Genomic DNA, 23,081 nt, shown 5'->3' on the forward strand with positions numbered 1-23,081 from the left:
TGTGTGTGGGGGGGGAAGGTGGTGATGTGACAATGGAAGCATAGATTAGATTTACGAGGCCAGGATCCAAGGAATGCCAGCAGCTTCTAAAAGCTGGAAGAAGCAAGGAATGGGTTCTCCCCTGGAGGGTCCACAAAGAGCCAGCCCTATTGACATCTTGATTTTAGCCCCTTACACTCATTTGGACTTCTGACCTCCAGAACTGTATAAATTTGTGTTGTTTTAAGCCACTAACTTGGTGGTAATTGTTATAGCAGAGATAGAAAACGATGCTGGTTTACCTTCAAATGTTATTACACAACTTTCAGGTATAAGAGTAGAATCTTATAATAGTAAACTTGATAAAATAAGGAGCAACAGTCAAGGCAAAAAAAGTAGCACTTCACTTGGTTTTCAAAATACCAGTACCATAGAATGGATGTGGCTCGCTATGTGCTTGTTAGAAGTGGCTAGGCAGCAGAGTCCTGGCAATTTGATCCACTTTATTTCTTAAGCCAGGTTCCCTATTTGAAAAGAGGTCTTACTGATTAGAAAATTCCAATGAGCATTTTCAGATGGGTGCCTGTGAGTACATTAGAAGTTACCTTTACTATAAAATGGATGGTACTGAATATTTGAGATGCTCAACTTTTAGTCTCCCTGGAGACATTTATAATTTTGATATCAACAAAAGTAGAATCCATTCCATATACATTCCTCTGATGGACACAGTACAAAACACTGCTGTTATATGTATCCCTTTAGAATAAAAACTGTGAAAGGCTAGCAGATTATAGAAGCCAAAATATAGTAAGCCAAGGTTCAAACAAGGTTAATGAAGTGATAATCATTCACTGAATTGACAAAGAGTCATAAAGTTCCTTATGACATTTCCACAGAATATAAGGTGTTTTGAGTGAACTGTTATAAAATTTATGAACTTGTGTTTGTGATGATAATTTTGCTTGACATTAAAGCTACAGAAATTAGGACTTTCATATCTCATTGATTCCTGCTGAGCCTCTGTTCTCAACCCTTCAGTGCAATTCTTTAATGAGACAAGGCAGAAAGAATGATTATAAATGATGTTACAAACACACTGTCCTTGATTACTATGGAATGGGCACTGGGTAATGTATACAGAGATGATTATATGTGCGAAAAATATAATCTTGATTCCAAAAATAAAAATCACACTTATATAGTAAACTCAAGAAAGAGCTTGCACATTATTCAGGAATGTAAAACCATCTTAAGACATTGATAAAGAAAAAGCAGTCTTGCCTTGAAAGAAACTATAAAGGATCAACTTTGACTCTAGTGAGACTTTCTGAGAGAAATTTAGAGGATTTCTAGAAATGAAATATTGTTAGAGGCATATTCATATTTTAAAAAGCTGAAAATGTGCACCTGTTTTTGAATATCATACAGATATCCAATTTCCTCTTTACAGCTAGTTCTAGAGGTATTCATGCTTTAGAATAATAAGAAACAACACAGATTCAGGTGCTATATTTGGATTTTAGTAAGAATCTGATAGAAAAGATCATCACTAGAATCCAGGAGTTTGAATTGACTTTTGGGCAAGTCAGAAGCTGATTTGCTACCAGACAATGAGAGCTTCCGAGTTTTAGATCCTGTGATCAGTGGTTTAACTGGGATTAAATACATTCCTACTCATCCATACATCCATCCAGCAAATATTTATTGAGTACCCAACTATGTGTCAGGCACTAGGGATAGTCTCTAGGGATATGGTCATTCTTTCTTGCCACTCATTGGAAATATATTAATGCAATTTCCTAATTTTTAGAAGATCCTGAGTGGTAAATGACTATATAAAGTGACATAATTCACAAGAGGTAAAGCTGGTTCAAGCTTGTACCAGCCTAGGGCTCTCTACCCTGTAATTTCATCAGATGTTTTTTAAAAATAACATTTTTGGAGTTGGCACAATAGGCAAATTAGGATCTACTCACAATTAAGAGTATTTATTTTAAAAAAACATTAACTTTTAAATTCTTAGACCAAAAAGAAAATGAGAATCTAATTTCTTACATACATGCAAAAATCTAATTCCCTTAATTGTAGTTAAAAACTGCAAACAAATGTCAAACCATAATGCCAAATGACAGCTTTAAATTATGTTTCACAAGTTGTTCTTTTAGAGATGTCTTCACGTTGTCAATCAAAGAGATAATTTTGATTTTGCCACAACTCCTGCCACCATTAAAAGCAGTGTCTGTGATATCATAAGAAGTTTGGCAAGTCTCTTGTTCTGAGAGTTGTTGATAGACAGGAAATCAGAGAAAGAGGTATGTCTTGGGAAAAATACCTGATAAGGTTTGTTATTTTAGAATGATATTACTTAGAACACTTAATTTCATAACACTCTAAACTAACAGAATTGCATCCAAAATAAATCACTCCATGGACTAATCTTTACAACTCTAAGAGTAAAGCAGATAACACTGAATTCAACAGGTATTTACTGAATATCTACATCACCAATGCAGGGTATAAAAGATATGTTGCTTTAAGAGGTTAGCAACCTAAATGAAGATGAAAGAAAGGAAATTAATACCTTCTGGGCACCTACAACCTACCAGGCATGACACTAGATGCTTGAATCTTCACAAGAAGGTAGCTATTATTAATATGCCCATTTTACAGATAAGAAAAATGACCCTTAAAGTGGTTAAGCCAATTGTCCAAACTTGACACTGGATTTAAACCTATGTTTGCCTAACTAAGTCCATTCTTTTTATACTAAGCCACACTACCACGAGGTAACAGAACCCTTGAAACCTTGCTTCCACATCCCTTTTTATATTCTACACTTCTTATTGCTTCTAGACTTCATGAAAGTATGACAAGCCTCATCAAAGAAACTAAACACCAAGTTTCTCTTCTTATAGAATGTGTTGTGAAATGTTTTTATTCTACTTTTGTTCTGAAGATATAGCTCCATTTCTGACTTTGCTAAGGCACTAGAGAAAGGAAGACAAAAGTCACCATCTTATATTTATTACATGAATGGAAGAATCCTGAAAGAGTGGAGAGGTGGGGTAAGAAGGCAAGAGGAGGGGAAGAGGGGGTACTTTTGGATTTTCTGCTTTCTGAAGGGCTGGGGGTCCCCTGAAGACTCAGTGTTACAACATGACTGAGAAAGAGAAGCTGACAGAACTGATCCCTTCAAGACAAATGCTAAGGGAACTGTGTAAACTGTAGTGGAGGGAACACAGTTTATAAAGCTAGATACAACAGAGCTTGATTTCTGTCTTTGCCAGTTATGTAGCCCTGGGCAAGACATTTAGCCTTGCTTAACCTCAGTTTCTTCAAGTGTAAAATGTGGAAAATGATACCTGCTTCATAAGAGAGGGTCACAGCTCTGTTAGCCAGGGCCTTTGTGCAAATTTGAAAATGGCTTGCCCTCTGGGTTGGTGAATTAGAAAAAGTGCTCCATCTGGGTGGGGGCCGACCCAGGTACATAGAGCTTGGTGAGGAAGGAATGGCATGCTTATGCAAGAAAAATCAGCCCCTTTCTCTGCAGCAAGTGGTGAGGAGAGCAGAGTTCAGGCTGGTTCTCAGGCCCCTGACCATTTCTGATGAGCACCGCACAACGATGCATCTCACTCAGGGCAGTGTGAAGACAAGATCATGTCCACAGAAGCACCAAGAGGTCTCCCCATGACTGTGAAACCTGGGGATGGTGTGTGTGAGAGCTTGAGAGGGAGAAAGTGGGGAGGAGAGAAGAAAGGAAGCAGGGAGGAAGGGAAGAGAGAGCCTGAAGAAACAGGTATGTTTGACCATGGGGTTGTGTCATATACAGGATGGGAAATTCCATGAACCTCCTGAAATAATTTGCTAGATTCTATGTACATTTCTCTGAGGTGAGGGTTTAGAGCTGTCAATTAAAAAAGAAAAAACAAAGAGAAAGAGAAGAGGATGAGGAAATTGAAAAAGAAGTTAATGTTGTGGGTGTAGGAGGGGGAATAAAATCCTTCCCTATAGCCTCAAAGATATGCTTCAGGGGGACAGGGAGCAATTAAGTAAATCTCACTTAAGATAAGTAAAGAGCTAGCTGATAGAGACACAGACAGATAACTGCTTATTTTACAGAACAATTTACACATAAGCCACTTGCCCCCAACTTTGGTCACAATGAAGCTTTTCCTCCAAAGACATTCTTCACTAATCCTGTCATGTTACTGGCAAGTAAATCATAATAAGTATTTTTCTATATTTTTTCTTGGAATTTACCAAAATAGGGCCAAACAGCTCTTGGGGAGGAATGCATGGGGTGCGGACTATTACAAACAGCTGTGTGTCTCAGCAGTACGGTTTTAGGCCACACGCTACTGCATAAATGAATTTCTCTGAGCGTTATACGTGGGCAGTCTCCAAGCTTAAACACATATGCCCTTCTAAAATGTATTTAAGTTGGTTATAGGAAATTCCCAACACATTTTACTATAGAAATAATTTTCCATAAAAAAGGAATTAGGCCTGCAGGCCAGCCCACAAAACCCTATTTAATCCACAATACTTCTGAAGTGGTATCACAAATTCATAGTTCTGGGTAGAGTTCTGGCCCTGGCCAAAGAGACCCTGTAGCCCAGAAGCATGAGAGCTGAGGGCTCTCTTTACACAGAATTTTAAAAACAGCCACACTTTTCTCTGGCACTGTACCTGTGCCCTGCCCCAGTCCTCCCCATCCAGCAAGGAGACCCCTCTCTCCAGGCCCAGTGTGCCTGTGACCAAGCTGGCCAGGCCTTCTCTACTCCCATAATCCAGGATCCTGAAGGACCTACTTCTCTTCCTTCCAGTAGAGCCTCTTCTCCTAAGAGAGCTTCCTCAGCTGAGTGCGGGGGAGAAAGCAATGCATAACTAATTAGATTTGTACTAATGTATGAGTTATTTCCTAGTCACTAGCTCCTTTCCGGCTCCAAATTCAGAAGTTCTGCCAGTTTTTTTTCCTAGGGTCAGTGCTGGCTTTTCATATCTTTTTTCCCTCCTCTTCTGAAACTACATACCTTCTAAGCCTCTCATTTTCCACAGTGGTCCCAATGGAAGCATGGGCAAGTGGCTCTGCTGTGGGGAGGGGTGGGGGAGGAGGGGCAGTGTGCGGAGGCTGCCTGAATTTGCAAAGCCCACACTGGCACCTTGAGTGAGTTGGGCTTTGGCCTTTGGAGAGCACATCTGGCAGCCTGGTTGGTTGCTGTCCTTCCACAGCAGTGGTTTGGGACCTTGCTGTGCAGCAGATTCCCAGGCACCGCCTGGTCCTACTGAACTAGAATCTCTGCTGGTCTCATCAAGCATCTCTATTTTAAGTTTTTTCCTGAGCCCAGCTTCTATTTTTCGGGAAGGACTTTCACATCTCCAACTGCTTAAGGACACCTCTATTTAGAGATCCCATTGGTGCTTCAAATCAAAGCTCCAAGAGCAAATTGCTCAGCTGAGAGACAGTTTACTGAAGGAAAGAAAGTAGAGGGAGGAAAGCCAAGTTCATGCATGAACCTTAAGGAATGTCTGCTGTCAGGTGATGGCAGGAGGGAAGAGCAAAGAACCAAAATAGAGAGAGGAAAGGGGTAGGATAACAGGTTGCCCCTGAAGCCAAAGGAAGACAAAGTTTTAAGGCAGGTTTAGACAATAATGTCAAAGCCTCAGAAAGGTCACTTGTTCTTCAGGATGTCTTTTTAACCTGGCTCTCGTATCTCCCCCTGGCTCAACATGGAGTAAGCCCTGGCTGTTTGCTCTCATTCACTTGGTACAGACATTCAAATAACCCAACAGAAACTGGCAGAGGGTGAGAGCTAAAGATTTTCATTTTTCTCATGTCTCTTAGGCTTAGCTATGCACAAAATCCTTTGATGAATATCAAAACAGTAAATGACCTGACTTACCCCCACTGCCCATTGCCAATACCTTCTCCACCCAGCAGCCAGAACCATCTTTCCACAGTGTCGGTACTTGCTTAAATCCCTCCAATGGTTTCTTTTCATTTCACTGAAACTAATACCCAAACTCCTACGGGCCTGGGAGGCCCCGAACGACTTGACCTTCACCTTCGCCCCTCACATTTGCTAGGCCTTGCGTCATACTGCCACTTCCGAGAACTTACCAAGCTCATTTTTTACTTATAAAACTCTCCCCTGGCCCTCGGCGTGGGAACCTCTTACTTGTCTTCCTTTATGTACCATTTTGGAAGTTACTTTTACAACCACCCTTTCCAAAGCAGGTACCCCTTCTATGAGTCTCTACTACAATACCCGTTCACTTACTTTATATCCATTATCACAATCTAGAATTATTCTGGTTAGTTCTCTACTTTTTTTGTTGTTAACTGTTTGTCTCTTCTATTAGAATGTAAACTTTATGAGGACAGGGATGTTTCAGATTCACCATTGTATCCCCAGGGTACATAGTACCTGGCACATAGTAAATGCTCAACAAATAACTGTTAACTGACTGAATTACCCAAAGTAAGTCATTCATTGACTCAACAAATATTTATTGAGTGAATACATGTGCCAGATTCTGAGGATACAATAGAAGACAAGGCAGGCAAAATCTGAAAGCAGCATTGGACAAAGAAAAAAAAAACAGTGCTTATATCTAGGAGTAATCCTATGATAATATGATAACTTACTGGGCTGCAAGCATATTTTAATTTTTATTACGTGACAGACATCATGTCAGTAAACTTAGTGCCACCAAATGACTAAGTAATACCATGCCTGCTTTTGGATAGACTAAAGTATAGAGAGGAAAGAAAGAAAAAGGGCAAGGATGTAAGAGGAAAATAAGCGGGGGGGGGGTAGATGGGAGAAGAGAGGAAGTAGTCCAGTGATGTCTCTGTTCTCTGAAAACTTAAAGAAATTATCTTTACCACTTATAATAGAAGGTAAGATTAGAATCATACTAAATTTTAAAAAAATATGGCAAATATAGTGTGCTATTTCAAAGCAATCAATCCCCTAAGAAAGCTCTATATTTATTCGAATGATGTTATTAATCCTCAAAACATTCATGAAACTGCTGTCTTCAAATTGCTGCCAGAGATAATTTATTAAGCATAGAAAAAAGGAAAACATTTTACTTATTTTTAATCCCCAATGATATTTCCCAGATTGATTTCCCATCATTCTCCTTGAACTTTCTTTCACTGGACTTACTGAGATTGTTTTAAAAATCAAATTCATTCCTAAATGTCAAAGATTCATCATACTAAGGATATTCTAAAATATGCACACTTAAGCCAATTCTCAAAAAAGAGTTCTAGAAATGGTTGAACAAAGATAGGATCTTCTCAATGACCAGTATGAAGGAGACAGAATTCACCTGGATAAACAGTTAGATCTAATTAATCTGACATCACTGGAAATGGGGTATTCTGTACCTTTTATATACATAGAGTATACAGCTGATTTTAATCATTCTGACTCAGTCATCATTATGGCCATCAATTATTAACCCATATTATAAATATAAGGGCACTCAAGATTACTGATGTGTGTAAAGCTGTTTGTCTCTATTGTATATTGGGCCAAACTGCAATTCTTTTAAAGTTTTTTGTGGCACTTATAGATTTTCTTTCTTCTTATGCATGGTCACTCTTTCAGCTGCCATTCCTTCTTGTTATTAGTAAGACTGGCTCTTGCCAATTTCCTGCTTATAAAATTACTGCTTCTAATATACTATGGGCTTATCAGTGACAACTGTGAAATGGCAGAAGTGGGGGTGGGATGAAATGGCAGAAGTGGGGGTGGGAACTACAAGACACAACATCTTAGCGACAGGCAGGTTATTGGTGTGGCAGGGTGAGGAAGAAATGGTGGATGGCAATAAGCTCTGTAATTGTTCATCTTACTAAACCAAAGAGAAGTAAATGTATATCATCCCAGGGGGAACCAGAGACAAGCCTTGTTTCTCTGTGAACTAGACAGACCTCTGAGTAGCCTGGAGTAGAGACAGATGTGATCTAGGGCATACTGTTGTTGGTTAGAACCTAATTCTAAGCTGCCTGCTACCCACTTCTGTGGCCCCACTCCCAGACTCCTCTGGGAGCAAATAGTTGCCCTTAAAAAGAACGAAAACAAGATTATAAATCCTCTAAATTAGAAAGCAGTCAAATACTCATAAAATAAATGAATAAAGTAAACTAAAAAATGAGCCAAATCTAGGGCACCTGCTGGACACTGGTGGGGGACCTTGATGTCCCAAGGAGACGGAAGGAAAACCCGAGCGGCCGGGTAGGATGTAGGGGGCAGTGACGGGGGAGGAGAAGTGGAGATTGGACAGGACCAGCACCCCTGAGGGGTGGCTGGGAGAGGGGAGGGGTTCCCATGCCTGGAGGGACCCTAGGGGGCTTGGAGGATCAGGGGAGGTGCAGTGGGTATTTCCCCCACCCATTTGGGCCCCAGGAAGCCTGTGGGGGTCCCAGGCCAGGTCCTCCAACCTCTGGGGCCCCCTCTGGCTGTGTTGGTCCTGGGGGGGAGGGGAAGGAGAGGAGAGGTGGATGGAGAGGGACCCTCCAGGATTGGAGGATCAGGGGGGAGTGTGCCTAGCATTGCCCCTACCCACTCGGGCTCCAGGGAGCCTGCTGGACTCCCGAGCATGGTCCTCCACCCTCTGAGGCCCCCTCTGGCCATGTGGGTCCTAGAGGTGTAGCATGGAGGGAGCAGGGGGAAAGAGGATGAGAGGTGGATGGGGGGGCCCTCTGGGACTAGAGGATCAGGGGAAGCACAGCAGGTGTTTCCCCGCACACTCGGGTGCCAGGAAGCCTGTTGGGCTTCCGGTCTGCTCCCTGCATTCTGGGGCCCCTTCTGACCACGTGGGTCCTAGGGGCATGGTGGGCTGCAAGAAGAAGAGAGGCCAACAGGAAGGGACCCTGCAGGATCAGAGGGAATGCACCTAGCATTTCCGCTGCCCACTTGGGCCCGGGGAGCCTGCTGGGGTCCCGGACCTGGTCCTCAACCCTCCAAGGCCAGAGGCACTCCTGGTTCCCTCCTGCTGCACTGAGAAAAAGCCCCACTCCTCCCGGGGCCTTTTCTGGCCTTGTGGGTCCTAAACATAGCTGCCCCCCCCCCCACTGCCTAAACCCTGCCCCTGCATAAGTCCTATCCTCCACAGCCAAGGACTTTTCAGGCTTTTTTTTTTTTTTTATCCTCCTCTTTTTTGCCACTGTAGTTCTGTTTTACCTCCAGGTTGTTGTTTCATCTATATTTTAATTTTTTAGATTTTTTTCTAAATATCTGTTAGTTTTCTAATATTATTCTGTCTTTTACTCTTTGTTATTGTTCTGATCCTTTCCTTCTTTTCTTTTCTTTTTTTTTTTTTTTTTTTTTGGCTGCCTGTGCGGCTTTCAGGATCTTGGTTCACGAGCTGGGGGTCGGGCCTGAGCTCCTGTGGTGGGAGTTCCAAGTCCGAACCACAGGAATAAAAGAGAACCTCAGACCCCAGGGAATATTCATCGGAGTGAGGTCTCCTGGAGGTTCTCATCTCGGCAACAACACTCAGCTCTACCCAACAGCCTACAAACTCCAGTGCTGGAAGCCTCAGGACAAACAACCAGTAAGACAGGAACACAATCCCACCCATTAAAAAAAGAAAAATGAGAGGACAAAAATATATGTCACAGAAAAAGAAGCAAGGTAAAAACCTACAAGACCAAATAAATGAAGAGGAAATAGGCAATCTACCTGAAAAACAATTCAGAGTAATGACAGTAAACATGATGTAGAATCTAGGAGATAGAATGGAGGCACGGATTGAGAAGATACAAGAAATATTTAACAAAGATCTAGAAGAATTAAAGAACAAACAAACAGAGGTGAACAACACAATAACCAAAATGAAAAATACACTAGAAGGAATCAATAACAGAATAACTAAAGCAGAAGAACAAATAAGTGAGCTGTAAGACAGAATGGTGGAAATAACTGCTGAGGAGCAGAATAAAGAAAAAAGAATGAAAAGAATTGAAGACAATCTCAGAGACCTCTGGGACAACACTAAATGCACCAATATTCGAATTATAGGGGTCCCAAAAGAAGAAGAGAAAAAGAAAGGTCTGAGAAAATATTTGAAGAGGTTAGGGTGGAAAAGTTCCCTAACATGGGAAAGGAAAGAGTCGCCCAACTCAGGAAGCACAGAGAGTCCCATACAGGATAAACCCTAGAGGAAACACACCAAGACACATATTAATCAAACTAACAAAAATTAAATTCAAAGAAAAAATATTAAAAGCAGCAAGGGAAAAGCAAAAAATAACATACAAAGGAATCTCTATAAGCTTATCAGCTGATTTTTCATCAGAAACTCTGCAGACCACAAGGGAGTGGCAGGATATACTTAAAGTGATGAAAGAGAAAAACCTACAACCAAGATTACTCTACCCAGCAAGGATCTCATTCAGATTCAATGGAGAAATCAACAGCTTTACAGACAGGCAAAAGCTAAGAGAATTCAGGACCACCAAACCAGCTTTACAACAAATGCTAAAGAAACTTCTCTAGGTGGGAAACACAAGAGAAGAAAAAGACCCACAAAAACAAACCCCAAACAAGTAAGAAAATGGTAATAGGAACATACATATTGACAATAACCTTGAATGTAAATGGATTAAATGCTCCAATCAAAAGACACAGACTGGCTGAATGGATACAGAAAGAAGACCCATATATATGTTGTCTACAAGAGACCTACTTCAGACCTAGGGACACATACAGACTGAAAATGAAGGGATGAAAAAAGATATTCCATGAAAGTGGAAATCAAAAGAAAGCTGGAGCAGCAATACTCATAACAGATAAAATAGACTTTAAACTAAAGACTGTTACAAGAGATAAGGAAGGACACTACATTATGATCAAGGGATCAATCCAAGAAGAAGATACGACAATTATAAATATTTATGCACCCAACATAGGAGCAACTCAATACATAAGGCTAATGCTAACAACCATAAAAGGGGAAATTGACAGTAACACAATAATAGTAGGGGACTTTAACACCCCACTTACACCAATGGACAGATCATCTGAACAAAATGAGGAAACGCAAGCTTTAAATGACACAGTAGACCAGATAGATTTAACTGACATTTATAGAACATTCCACCTGAAAGTGGCAGAATACACTTTCTTCTCAAGTGCACACAGAACATTCTCCAGGGGAGATCACATCTTGAGTCACAAATCAAGCCTCGGAAAATTTAAGAAAACTGAAATCATATCAAGCATCTTTTCTGACCACAATGCTATGAGATTAGAACTCAATTACAGGAAAAAACCTGTAAAAAACACAAATACATGGAGGCTAAGCAGTGTGCTACTAAGTAACCAAGAGATCACTGAAGAAATCAAAGAAGAAATAAAAAAATACAAAGAAACAAATGACAATGAAAACACAACAACACAAAACCTATGGGATGCAGCAAAAGCATTTCTAAGAGGGAATTATATAGAAATTCAATTTCACCTCAAGAAACAAGAAAAATCTCAAATAAACAATCTAACCTTACACCTAAAGCAATTAGAGAAAGAAGAACAAAGAAAACTCGAAGTCAGTAGAAGGAAAGAAATCATAAAATTCAGAGCAGAAATAAATGAAATAGAAACAATAGCAAAGATCAATAAAAGTAAAAGCTGCCTCTTTGAGAAGATAAAAAAAATTGATAAACCATTAGCCAGACTCATCAAGAAAAAAAGGGAGAAGACTCGAATCAATAGAATTAGAAATGAAAAAGGAGAAGTAACAACTGACACTGCAGAAATACAAAGGATTATAAGAGACTACTACAAAAAACTATATGCCAATAAAATGGACAACCTCAAAGAAGTGGACAAATTCTTGGAAAGGTACAATTTTCCAAGACTGAACCAGGAAGAATTAGAAAATATGAAGAGACCTATCTCAAATAATGAAATTGAAACTGTAATTAAAAATATTCCAACAAACAAAAGTCCAGGACCAGATGGTTTCACAGGCGAATTCTACCAAACATTTAGAGAAGAGCTAACACCTATCCTTCTCAAACTCTTCCAAAAAGTTGCAGAGGGAGGAACACTCCCAAATTCATTATGCGAGGCCACCATCACCCTGATACCAAAACCAGACAAAGATATCACAAAAAAAGAAAATTACAGACCAATATCACTGATTAACATAAATGCAAAAATCCTCAACAAAATACTAGCAAAAAGAATCCAACAACACCTTAAAAGGTTTGTACATTATGATCAGGTGGGATTTATCCCAGGGATGGAAGGATTCTTCAATATATGCAAATCAAACAATGTGATATACCATATTAACAAATTAAGGAATAAAAACCATATGATCATTTTAATAGATGTAGAAAAAGCTTTTGACAAAATTCAACACCGATTCATGATTAAAACTCTCCAGAAAATGGGCATAGAGGGAACCTACCTCAACATAATAGAGGCCATCCACATATGACAAACCCACAGCAAACATCATTCTCAATGGTGAAAAACTGAAACCATTTCCACTAAGATCAGGAAAAAGACAAGGATGTCCAGTCTCGCACGACAAGGTTGTCCATGCTCGTCACTCTTATTCAAGATAGTTTTGGAAGTTTTAGCCATGGCAATCAGAAGAAAAAGAAATAAAAGGAATACAGATTGGAAAAGAAGAAGTAAAATTATCACTGCAGATGACATGATACTATACAAAGAAAATCCTAAAGATGTCACCAGAAAGCTACTAGAACTAATCAATGAATTTGGTAAGGTTGCAGGATACAAAATTAATGCACAGAAATCTGTGGCGTTCCTATACACTAACAAGGAAAAATCAGAAAGAGAAATTAAGGAAACAACCCTATTTACCATCGCAACAAAAAGAATAAAATACCTAGGAATAAACCTACCTAAGAAGGCAAAAGACCTGTACTCAGAAAACTATAAGACACTGATGAAAGAAATCAAAGATGACATAAACAGATGGAGAAATATACCATGTTCCTGAGTTGGAAGAATCAGTATTGTGAAAATGACTATACTATCCAAAGCAATCTACAGATTGAATGCAATCCCTATCAAATTACCAATAGCTTTCTTCACAGAATTACAAAAAATTTCATAATTTGTATGGAAACACAAAAGGCCCTGAATAGTCAAAGCAATCTTGAGAAAGAAAAACAGAGCTGGAGGAATCAGGCTCCCAACTTCAAACTATACTATAAACCTACAGTAATCAAGACAGTATGGTACTGGCAAAACAGAAAACAGAAATATAGAGCAATGGTACAGGACAGAAAGCCCAGAGATAAACCCATGCACATATGGTCACCTAATTTATGATGAAGGAGGCAAGAATATACAATGGAGAAAAGACAGCCTCTTTAATAAGTAGTGCTGGAAAAACTGGACAGCTACATGTAAAACAATGAAATTAGAGCACAACCTAACACCATACACAAAAGTAAACTCAAAATGGATTAAATACCTAAATGTAAGACCGAACACTATAAAACACTTAGAGGAAAACATAGGAAAAACACTCTTTGACATAAATCACAGCAAGATCTTTTATGACCCACCTCCTAGAGTAATGGGAATAAAAACAAAAATTAGCAAACGGGACCTAATGAAACTTAAAAGCTTTTGCACAGCAAAGGAAACCATAAACAAGACGAAAAGAAAACCCTCAGAATGGGAGAAAATATTTGCAAATGAAGCAATGGACAAAGGATTAATCTCCAAAATATACAAACAGCTCATGGAGCTCAATATCAAGAAAACAAACAACCCAATCAAAAAATGGGTGGAAGACCTAAATAGACATTTCACCAAAGAAGACATACAGATGGCCAAGAGGCACATGAAAAGATGCTCAAAATCACTAATTATTAGAGAAATGCAAATCAAAACTACAATGAAGTATCACCTAACACAGGTCAGAATGGCCATCATCAAAAAATCTACAAACAATAAATGCTGGAGAGGGTGTGGAGAAAAGGGAACCCTCTTGCACTGTTGGTGGGAATGTAAATTGATACAGGCACCGTGAAGAACAGTATGGAGGTTCCTTAAAAAACTAAAAATAGAACTACCATATGATCCAGCAATCCTGCTACTGGGCATATACCCTGAGAAAACCATAATTCAAAAAGACACAGGTATCCCAATGTTCATTGCAGCACTATTTACAATAGCCAGGACATGGAAACAACCTAAGTGTCCATCAACAGATGGATAAAGGAGATGTGGTACATATACATAATGGAATATTACTCAGCCATAAAAAGAAATGAAATTGGGTCATTTGTAGAGATGTGGATGGTCTAGAGTTTGTCATACAGAGTGAAGTAAGTCAGAAAGAGAAAAACAAATATCGTATATTGACGCATATATGTGGAATCTAGAAAAATGGTACAGATGAACCTATTTGCAGGGCAGGAATAGAGAGGTAGACATAGAGAACAGACATGTGGACACAGAGGGGGAAGAGGAGGGTGGGATGAACTAGGAGATTAGGATTGACATATATACATTATCATGCATAAAAAATAGCTAGCTAGTGGGAACATGCTATAAAGCACAGGAAGCGCAGCTCGGTGCTCTGTGACGGGTGCTCCATGATGGGTGTGTGATGGGGGAGGGAGTGGGAGGGAGGTCCAAGAGGGAGGGGATATAGGTATACATATAGCTGATTCACTTCATTGTACAGCAGAAACTAAGCCAACATTGTAAAACAATTCTACTCCAATGAAAAGAATATGATAGAAGAATGAAAAACGAATAGCCAATTATGCCTTCTATACACAGAGAATAATACAAGACAAAAATTCTTGCCTTTATGGAACTTCTGTTCTTATGGAATATAATAGTTATATCAATAAATGTAAATGGCATAATATGTCCCCTTAAAGACTCCTAGATTTAATAAAAACCAACAAACTCCCCAAATTTGTGCTATATATCAATATGAATTCAAAACAAAAGGACCCAGAAAGAATAAAAGACATATCAGGCAAATGAAAACAAAAAGAAAGAAAGCAGGGTTGAGATACTAAGTAGAGGTAAGTTTAATTTAAAGACAAATTAACTGAGCAAAATTATCTAGATTGTGTGGAGGAATATGCTTCTTAGTATCCTCGATACTAACGCAACACCAGAGGTATCTTTGCTTGTGGAAAGTCCCCAATAACAGGTATTGACAAATAACAAAGAGAGAAGAAAAGTAGGAGTTAATAAAAGGGAAAAGTGACATAAAAAGATGTTTTTCTATTGGAAAATGATAGAATCCACCAATTATTGGCTGAGGTAAAGATCAGTAGTATAAGTACCACACATGATCTTTTTGATTCTTTTCAACAAAAATCTAACACCAAATGCCATGTGGGTTCCATCTCTACTTGCACTAACTGTGTGATGTTAAGCAAGTCATTTAACCAACTTGGGATTCAGTTTAATCACTTGTAAAATGAGGTGGTGGGACGCGATGACCTTTCAGGTGAAATATATCTTTAATCCTGTGATTTCACTGTTATCAAAATATATAGGACCTTGATGTTTCAAATATATATGGAATACTGACTTAAACATAAAAGAAAGAAGTTATTCTTGACCGCACCTTTCACTTTTCAGTGTTACAACTTCTTGCTTTGTCTGATTCAGAAGAGTTTTGGTTATTTCCAGTTCATTTTCTGCAAGATTAATTCTTCTTTTTAAGTCAGCTTGTTGCCTTTCTTTTGCAGTCAGTTCTTCCTGTAAAGTTTTATATATTTGTTGACAAGTCATTAAAGAGTCTTCCTTTTCTTTAAGCAATCTGGTGTGCCTAAAATGGAATAAGAAAAAAACCCAACCAATATGCATTAAATACTATATTTTTATGTTTATCAAAGATATATAAATATCTCATTTAAAACTAAAGAGTATAACTTTAATTTTTAAAATAAGAACGTTATGTAAGTGAATAGTTCTGTGATTTAAAAATTTTCCCATCCAGGCAAAGGCAAAATCAATGAATAGCTTCAATATATTATAAACTTGAATTAGGTATTGTTTATGTAAACAATACAATAAGAAAAGCTAAGTATATTTTAAATGTTATTTAAAATATGGTTTCAAATTCAATTACTAAAACTATTAAATAAAAAATTTGCAGTGTATACCGTGACTCAGAAATAATGGATTCGAACTTCAGTTTTCTAAGTTCTCTTTGACACTCATCAGCTTCATTAGATTTATTCCTAAAATAATACAAAAGAGGTTCAAATATTTTATTTCAAAATAGTTGAAGTGCATTTTTCCCCTTTTTTAAAAACAGGTTTTTCCTTTATTACTTTTCCTATCTTTATATTGTATTTGTGGTTACATATGCAGATTTTCTTGAAATTAGAAATATATAGTCAAAGGGTTTTTGTTTGCCAAAAAATAACCTAATCTGTTAGTCCAATTATATGTGCTTTTCCATATCATTATTTTACTCATCCATAAAAAAATTTCTTAGCATCTTCATATTATTATTTCTTTAAAGAAATAAATATTCAGTCCACTTCTATAATGGCCAAGTAATCTCCTATCAGACTGATCTGCATTTAAATAAAATGTCTAAGCTTTAGACAACATTTAAAAAGCAAACGAAAGAAAATACCCCTATGTTAAAGTGACCAAAAGCACGAAGATTCTGGAGGAAAGTTGACCCTGAGAATGAGGTGACAGCCATGGGGTCAGGGTTTTTGTTGCTTTTTTTTAAAATGATTTTAAACCTGAGGGCAGGCCCCAGTCTGCACCATACAGGAGAACCAAAATTCTGATAGAAAACTGGTAGAAAACTCACAGTCATTCTGGCTTGAAGAACTACAGGACAGTGTTTGGGGACAACCACAGCTGCAGGAAAGTGAAAAGGGAACCCCAAATGGGAGTGAGCCAGTGGCAGGGAATCCCAAATACTGCATATAAACTCTGCCCATATGTCTGGCTGAGCCCTGAACTACAGGTGCCCTGGGCAGACTCCAAGCAGCCTAGTTAAAGATGAAAGAACTGAACTGAGATTTGAGCTGTTGCCATAGAGACAGAGTTTGCATTTTGAGGCCAACCAAATTAATTGTCTGCTTAAAGCAACACCACCCCTACCACCACCAACAACAGTGTTTAGAGAAACATAACAGAATCTAGAATTTCCATAACATAACATTCACAATGTCCAGAATATAAAAAAATTACTCAACATAGGAAGACACAGAAAAGCATGACCTATTCTAAAGAGAAAAGACAGTTAATAGGGACTGACTCTGAGATGACCTGGATACTGAAATTAGCAGACAAGGATTTCTGAAGGCACAGTTATAACTCGCTCAGAGACATAAAGGAAAATCTACTTTAATTCGTGAAAAGATAAAAAACCTCAGCAGAGAAATAGAAACCATTAAAAAGAACGAAAAGGAAATTCTAAAACTGAAATAGACATTTGTCTTGATCTTATAAGATTGAGTTTTGTAACAATACTCAAAAAGTTAACATATTAAGAAAGATTAATATTCCAGTTTGTTTGTATAGACTTCTCATTAATAATTTATTATATGAATGTACCTTAAAATAGCTTTGAAAGCTATTTTAATAAGTTTATAAATGTACAAAAAATGTTAGATTCTTAATGGGTTTGCCCTACTTGCAGAATAACTTTAATTCCTAATAAACAATAATTTATTTATATCATGAATATGAACAGTATTTATTTTTATTCATTTATTTTCTTTTCTAGCTTACAATGATAAAATTGTAAGCTACAGAAAATTATGTAAACAATTATATAATGAATTATTACAAGGAAGAAACTCTTGTAACTACGATCCAGGTAAAAAAATAAAACCTAATCAGCTAGCCTAGAAGCTTCATGTCCTGGGCCCAATAATAGCCAAATCCCTCCTCCCTAAATTGATCATTCTCATGAATTTTATGGTAATCACTGATTTTCTTTGGAGTTGTATTGCCCAAGTTTTATCCCTAAACACTATACTTTAGTTCTACTTTTTTTTTTTTTAATATTTATTTATTTTATGGCTGTGTTGGGTCTTCGTTTCTGTGCGAGGGCTTTCTCCAGTTGTGGCAAGTGGGGGCCACTTTTCATCGCGGTGCGCGGGCCTCTCACTATCGCGGCCTCTCTTGTTGCGGAGCACAGGCTCCAGACGCGCAGGCTCAGTAATTGTGGCTCACGGGCCTAGTTGCTCCGCGGCATGCGGGATCTTCCCAGACCGGGGCTCGAACCTGTGTCCCCTGCATTGGCAGGCAGATTCTCAACCACTGCGCCACCAGGGAAGCCCCAGTTCTACTTTTTCTTTTATGAAAAAATGTTTTTTTAAAACATGTTGTTTCCTTTATTATCCACTTTTTGTAAAATAGCTTTAAGTATTATATTAACATACAATAAACTGCCCACAATTTGACAGATTTGACATATGTACAAGCCCATGAAACCATCACCGTAATCAAGCAGCATACTTAGAGCCTAGATACTGGTCTCTAATACCACTCACATTCAAAGGAACAGGGAGTACTCAGAGAAATGGGTGATTCCAAGGCTGGGGCAGAGTAGCTATACCTGAAACAGTTTGTTATACTGAAAGTAAGGAAATGCTTATGAAAGAGGACGGGATCATGTTCCAACATCATAAGAGCCAGCCGGAAGTGGCCCCCAGTGGCTAAGCTTAGAACAATTTGTATGCCAAAATAATTAAGTACAATAATGAATTATAAGCCACTGAACAAAACAGGAGTTCATGAATCCATACCAATAAGTAAATAAATAATGGGAAGAAGGGAGGCTCCTATTTAAAGTAGAATGCTGAGGGCTTACTAATAAATGGTCAGGGAGACTTGGAGTTGGAAAAATCATCATCTAGCAATGACTGTCATAAAGATTAGGTGAGGCAAAAATTATTAATGGATGCTGTATCTAGGGATAAGTGTTGATGAAAAGCAGAGCATGTGTATGTACCTAAAGTGTCTCTTATAGGCTGCTTACTGGTTGAAAGGGAACAAAACTCCTCAGTAATAATACAGTGGAAAAATTGAGCAATACCTTGACCAGGTGATCAAAATTAACATCACCAATGAGAGGCAGATGATCATGTGCTTCCAGATGTGGTGCTCTGAGAAGTGCTCGTTCTCACCTATGTGGTTTTCTGGCTGAGAGTACATATCCTTAATCCAATCAAGAGGAAACCAGAAAAATACAAAATGAAAAAATTTTTATTTAAAAAAGTATGAGGGGTTCTGCATTCTTCAAAAATGTCCATGTCATAAAAAGACAAAGACGAACTGGAAATATTCCAGATTTAAGGAGGCTAAAGAGACATACTAAGTAGGCTGACCCTACGTGGACTATGTGCTAGAGGAGAAAATGTTATAAAGGCCCACTCAGAAAATTAGAATATGGATGCTAGATTAGAGTATTATTAATGTAATTATTGTATGTAAAATTATAACATTGATTACCCTCCAGGTTATATGAAGTATCACTGTCCTGAGGAAAGGCAGGCTAAACTATTTAGAAGTAAAGGGTTGTGTTGTATGTAACTTATCCTCAAATGGTGCAGGAAAATTTGTGTGTGGGTTTCAGGGGGAGAGAGAGAGAGAGAGAAAAGGTTGAGGGGACAGGGATAGGGGTGAGGGGAAAAAACAAATGGGTTAAAACATTAATAATAGATGAATCTGGGTAAAGCCTATTTGTGTGCTCTTTGTACTATCATCATGTTTACAGCTTTTTGTAAGTTTGAAATTATTTCCAAGTAAAACATTAGAAAATAAAGAATAAGGAAAAGAGTAACATGTCATTAAAAAGTGAGCAAAGGTTGCACTCAGGTGAGTCACAAAGGAAAGAATACAAAGAGCCAAAGATGCAGGGGTACAATTTTTCATTAAACTAGGATTTTTTTTTTCTTAGTTATACTACCCAGTATTAGCTAGGAAGTGAAGAAATAGGTATTTACAAACACTGCTGAGATTATAAATCAATAAAATCTTATTGCAAGGTAATGAGTCATTATGAATTAAAAGTCTTAAAAATATGCAAGTTTGAGTCTAGCAAAAATTATCCTAAGGAAATAACTGCATGTGAATAGAAAGATTTATCTCTATGAATTTCAAAATACCTTCCTTATAAAAGTGAAAAATTTGGAAATTTTAAAATACAAGGGATTAGAAAATAAGTTTTGATCCATCCACAGATTAGAATACTACATAGCTATTTGATAACTATAAATATATCATGTAATGCCATGGGAAAATATCCAGGATATATTACTAAGTGAAAAATATGTTTAAAATATGCATTACTTAGAAAAATTGACCATAAGGATATCGAAATATAAAGATGCTGTTCTTTTTTGTGGATTCCTGTATTTGCCAAGTTTTATACATTTACTTTTAAATCAAACAATAATGTTCCTTTTAGAAATGCTTTGAGATTCAGCAGCCCCAGCCACAACTTTCACTCTATGTTCAAACTCTTATACACACTTTTCCAAATCTAGAGTCAGGGACAGCAGAACACATTTAAGTGGTTATTTTACTATGTGGACAATAAATTTTGGCTGCAATTAAAAAAAAAAAAAGTTCCCCGGGCAGTCTACCATCCCAAGAACTCCCCTCACTATGGTCATCTCCCACCCCCATGCTGGTTAAGCCACTCTTTTTATGGTCTGCCCTTCCCTGCCCAACTATTATCTTCCCCTTCATTAGGATGGGAGGAATTGGAAGGAATAGAAAGAATGCCTACATCTCTTTAAACACTGCATTCCTTCTTTTACCCTCAGCAAATAGTGTTAATCCTTTCTCTTCAACTGCTTTGAATAAGCCTTCAGAAAGGCCCCTGCTGCTCCTGCCAATCAAAGCAAAGGAAATAAGATAGAGTAGTGGGATATTTTCCTCTAATTTGAAAGGCAAGGGTCATACCATTCCACTTTATGTGAAATAGCCATTCTTAAACTGTCTCCTTGATATTTCTACTTTGCTGTCCAAAAGGCATCTCAAATCTAACAGATCAAAAGCATTGTCTTGTATTTCCCTCACCCCCGTATCTATTTCTTTTATAGATTTTCCCACTTCATTAAATGGCACCAACTCATAATGATACTACTAGGTAACACCTTATATATCTCACACGAACCTCAAACCAGCCCTTACTCAGCCCTTGTTACACCTGAGGAAACTGAAAACAGAGAGGTAAGTAACATGCCCAAGGTGACATAATGCTAAGTAGTACTGCCCCAGCAGTCTGGATTTGGCTTCCACGCTGTTAGTCACTATACTGCCTCTCAACTGTCTACCTGATGCTGAAAAGCCCCAAACCCCATCCTTTATTATTTCCTTTCTTTTCCAGTCCTCTTCCTCCCCGGCCACATCTACTCCATCAGTAAATCCTGTGAGAGTGACCCCTGGCATATATTTCTCTCCATCTCCACACTATAGCTTTACACTAAACCAGCCACTTCTCACTTGTATGAACGCTGGGCCTCCCACCTAGTCTCCCTGATCACTCTTGCACTCCCACTTCAGTCCATTCTCCATGCAGCAGCGATGCCACCCTTTTAAAACAAATCAAATCAGTTCACTCTATTGCCAAACCCTCCAATAGTTTCCCTCTGCCTTCTGCATAAATCCAAAATCCTCACTGGGCTTTGGACACACTGGTATATTCATTTCTTTTTGCTGCTGTAACAAATTACCACAAATGTAGGGGTTTAAAACAAATTTATTATCTTACATTTCTAAGGTAAGAAGTCCTAAAATGAAGATGTCTTAAGGGCTGTGTTCCCCCTGGAAGCTCTAGAGGAGAATCTGTTTTCCTGCCTTTTCTAGCTTCTAGAGACCACATGCATTCCTTGGCTTGAGGTCCCTTCTTCCATCTTCAAATCACATTACTCCAACCTCTGCTTCCATCCTCACATCCACTTTTGTGACTTTGACCCTCTTGCTTTCATCTTATAAGGAACTTTGCAGTTATAACATTGAGCCTGCCTGAATAATCCAACAAAATCTCCCAAGCTCTATATCCCTAATTTAAACATGTGCAAAATCCCTTTTGCCACATAGGATAATGTACTCACAGATTTCAGGGATTAGGATATGAAAATCTTTGGAAGCTGTTATTCCATCTACCACAACTGGCCTTCATGTTTCTTTAACTTGTAAAACTCACGCCCAAGAATTTTTTGTCCTTGATCTCTCTGCTTCCAGATGTTAGCTTATTAGCACTGTTAGCTCCTTTCTGTTACTCAGATCTTAACTCAAAGGTCATCTGCCCAGGGATGCCACTCTATCAAAAGGATACCACTCTTCCCCAACACTCACATTCTTTTATGCCTGTTTTATATTTTTGCAGCACTTAACGTTACCGGAAATTACCTATTGTAGCTTGTCAATCTTGTTACTTCAGTATCTAGTGCTTGTACACAAAAGAGTCATGGCACATAATTGCCTCTCCATGAGCATTTTGTATTGAATGAGTCAAGGAAGGAAACCTAGCCTGTTAAATCTAGGATCATGTGAAGGTGTATCTGTACTCTGACGCTGGATTGCCACCAGGCCACCTGCTTTCTAGGCAAAAAAATTCTCATGAATGACGACAGAAGAGGAAAATCAGGAGAACATTATATCTTAGAAGGCAATAATAATGTTCCAAGAACATCTCAACTGTGCAAAATGTTGCTGTTATTTGGTCAAGAGCTTTATAAACAAGAAATTTATGCTGGTTATGGCTGATTATTGCTTACAATTATTAGTTAAATGAGGAGGAGGTGGCTGCTAATAAAATTAAAGTGTAAGTATGTTACAAAGGTCCCCAAATTAGAAAGTATATTTCATATCACCACTTTAGACATATTCACTAGTAATTGATAAATTATAAATCATTTAAAGTGAGTTTTGTTCTTTTCATTACATATGTGAAAATGAATACATTCACACTGTAAGCTATTTAAGCAATATATAAGTATATACAGTAAAATAAGAGTCTCTACACACCCCTGACTCTCACTTCCAGAAGGAACTGTTGTAATCCTACCAATCATTTATTCAATGAATTTGAATCCATATATATTTGTATGTATATTCATATACATT

At 38.1% G+C, this 23,081-nt stretch overlaps 1 protein-coding gene across 1 annotated transcript in view; it reads right to left on the reverse strand.

The window, feature by feature from the left end:
- Positions 1 to 23,081, reverse strand: part of LEKR1 (leucine, glutamate and lysine rich 1) — a 270,778-nt gene that overhangs the window by 52,323 nt on the left and 195,374 nt on the right. Inside the window, exons 9-10 of the mRNA XM_082624460.1 lie at positions 16,130 to 16,207; positions 15,589 to 15,792 (exon numbers count right to left, since the gene is read on the reverse strand). Of these exons, the coding sequence (XP_082480586.1) occupies positions 15,589 to 15,792; positions 16,130 to 16,207 (282 nt within the window). The remainder of the gene's footprint in view (positions 1 to 15,588; positions 15,793 to 16,129; positions 16,208 to 23,081) is intronic.

This window comes from Mesoplodon mirus (assembly GCF_964341445.2).
Source record: "Mesoplodon mirus genome assembly, chromosome: 6".
NCBI classification, from domain to species: Eukaryota; Metazoa; Chordata; class Mammalia; order Artiodactyla; family Ziphiidae; genus Mesoplodon; species Mesoplodon mirus.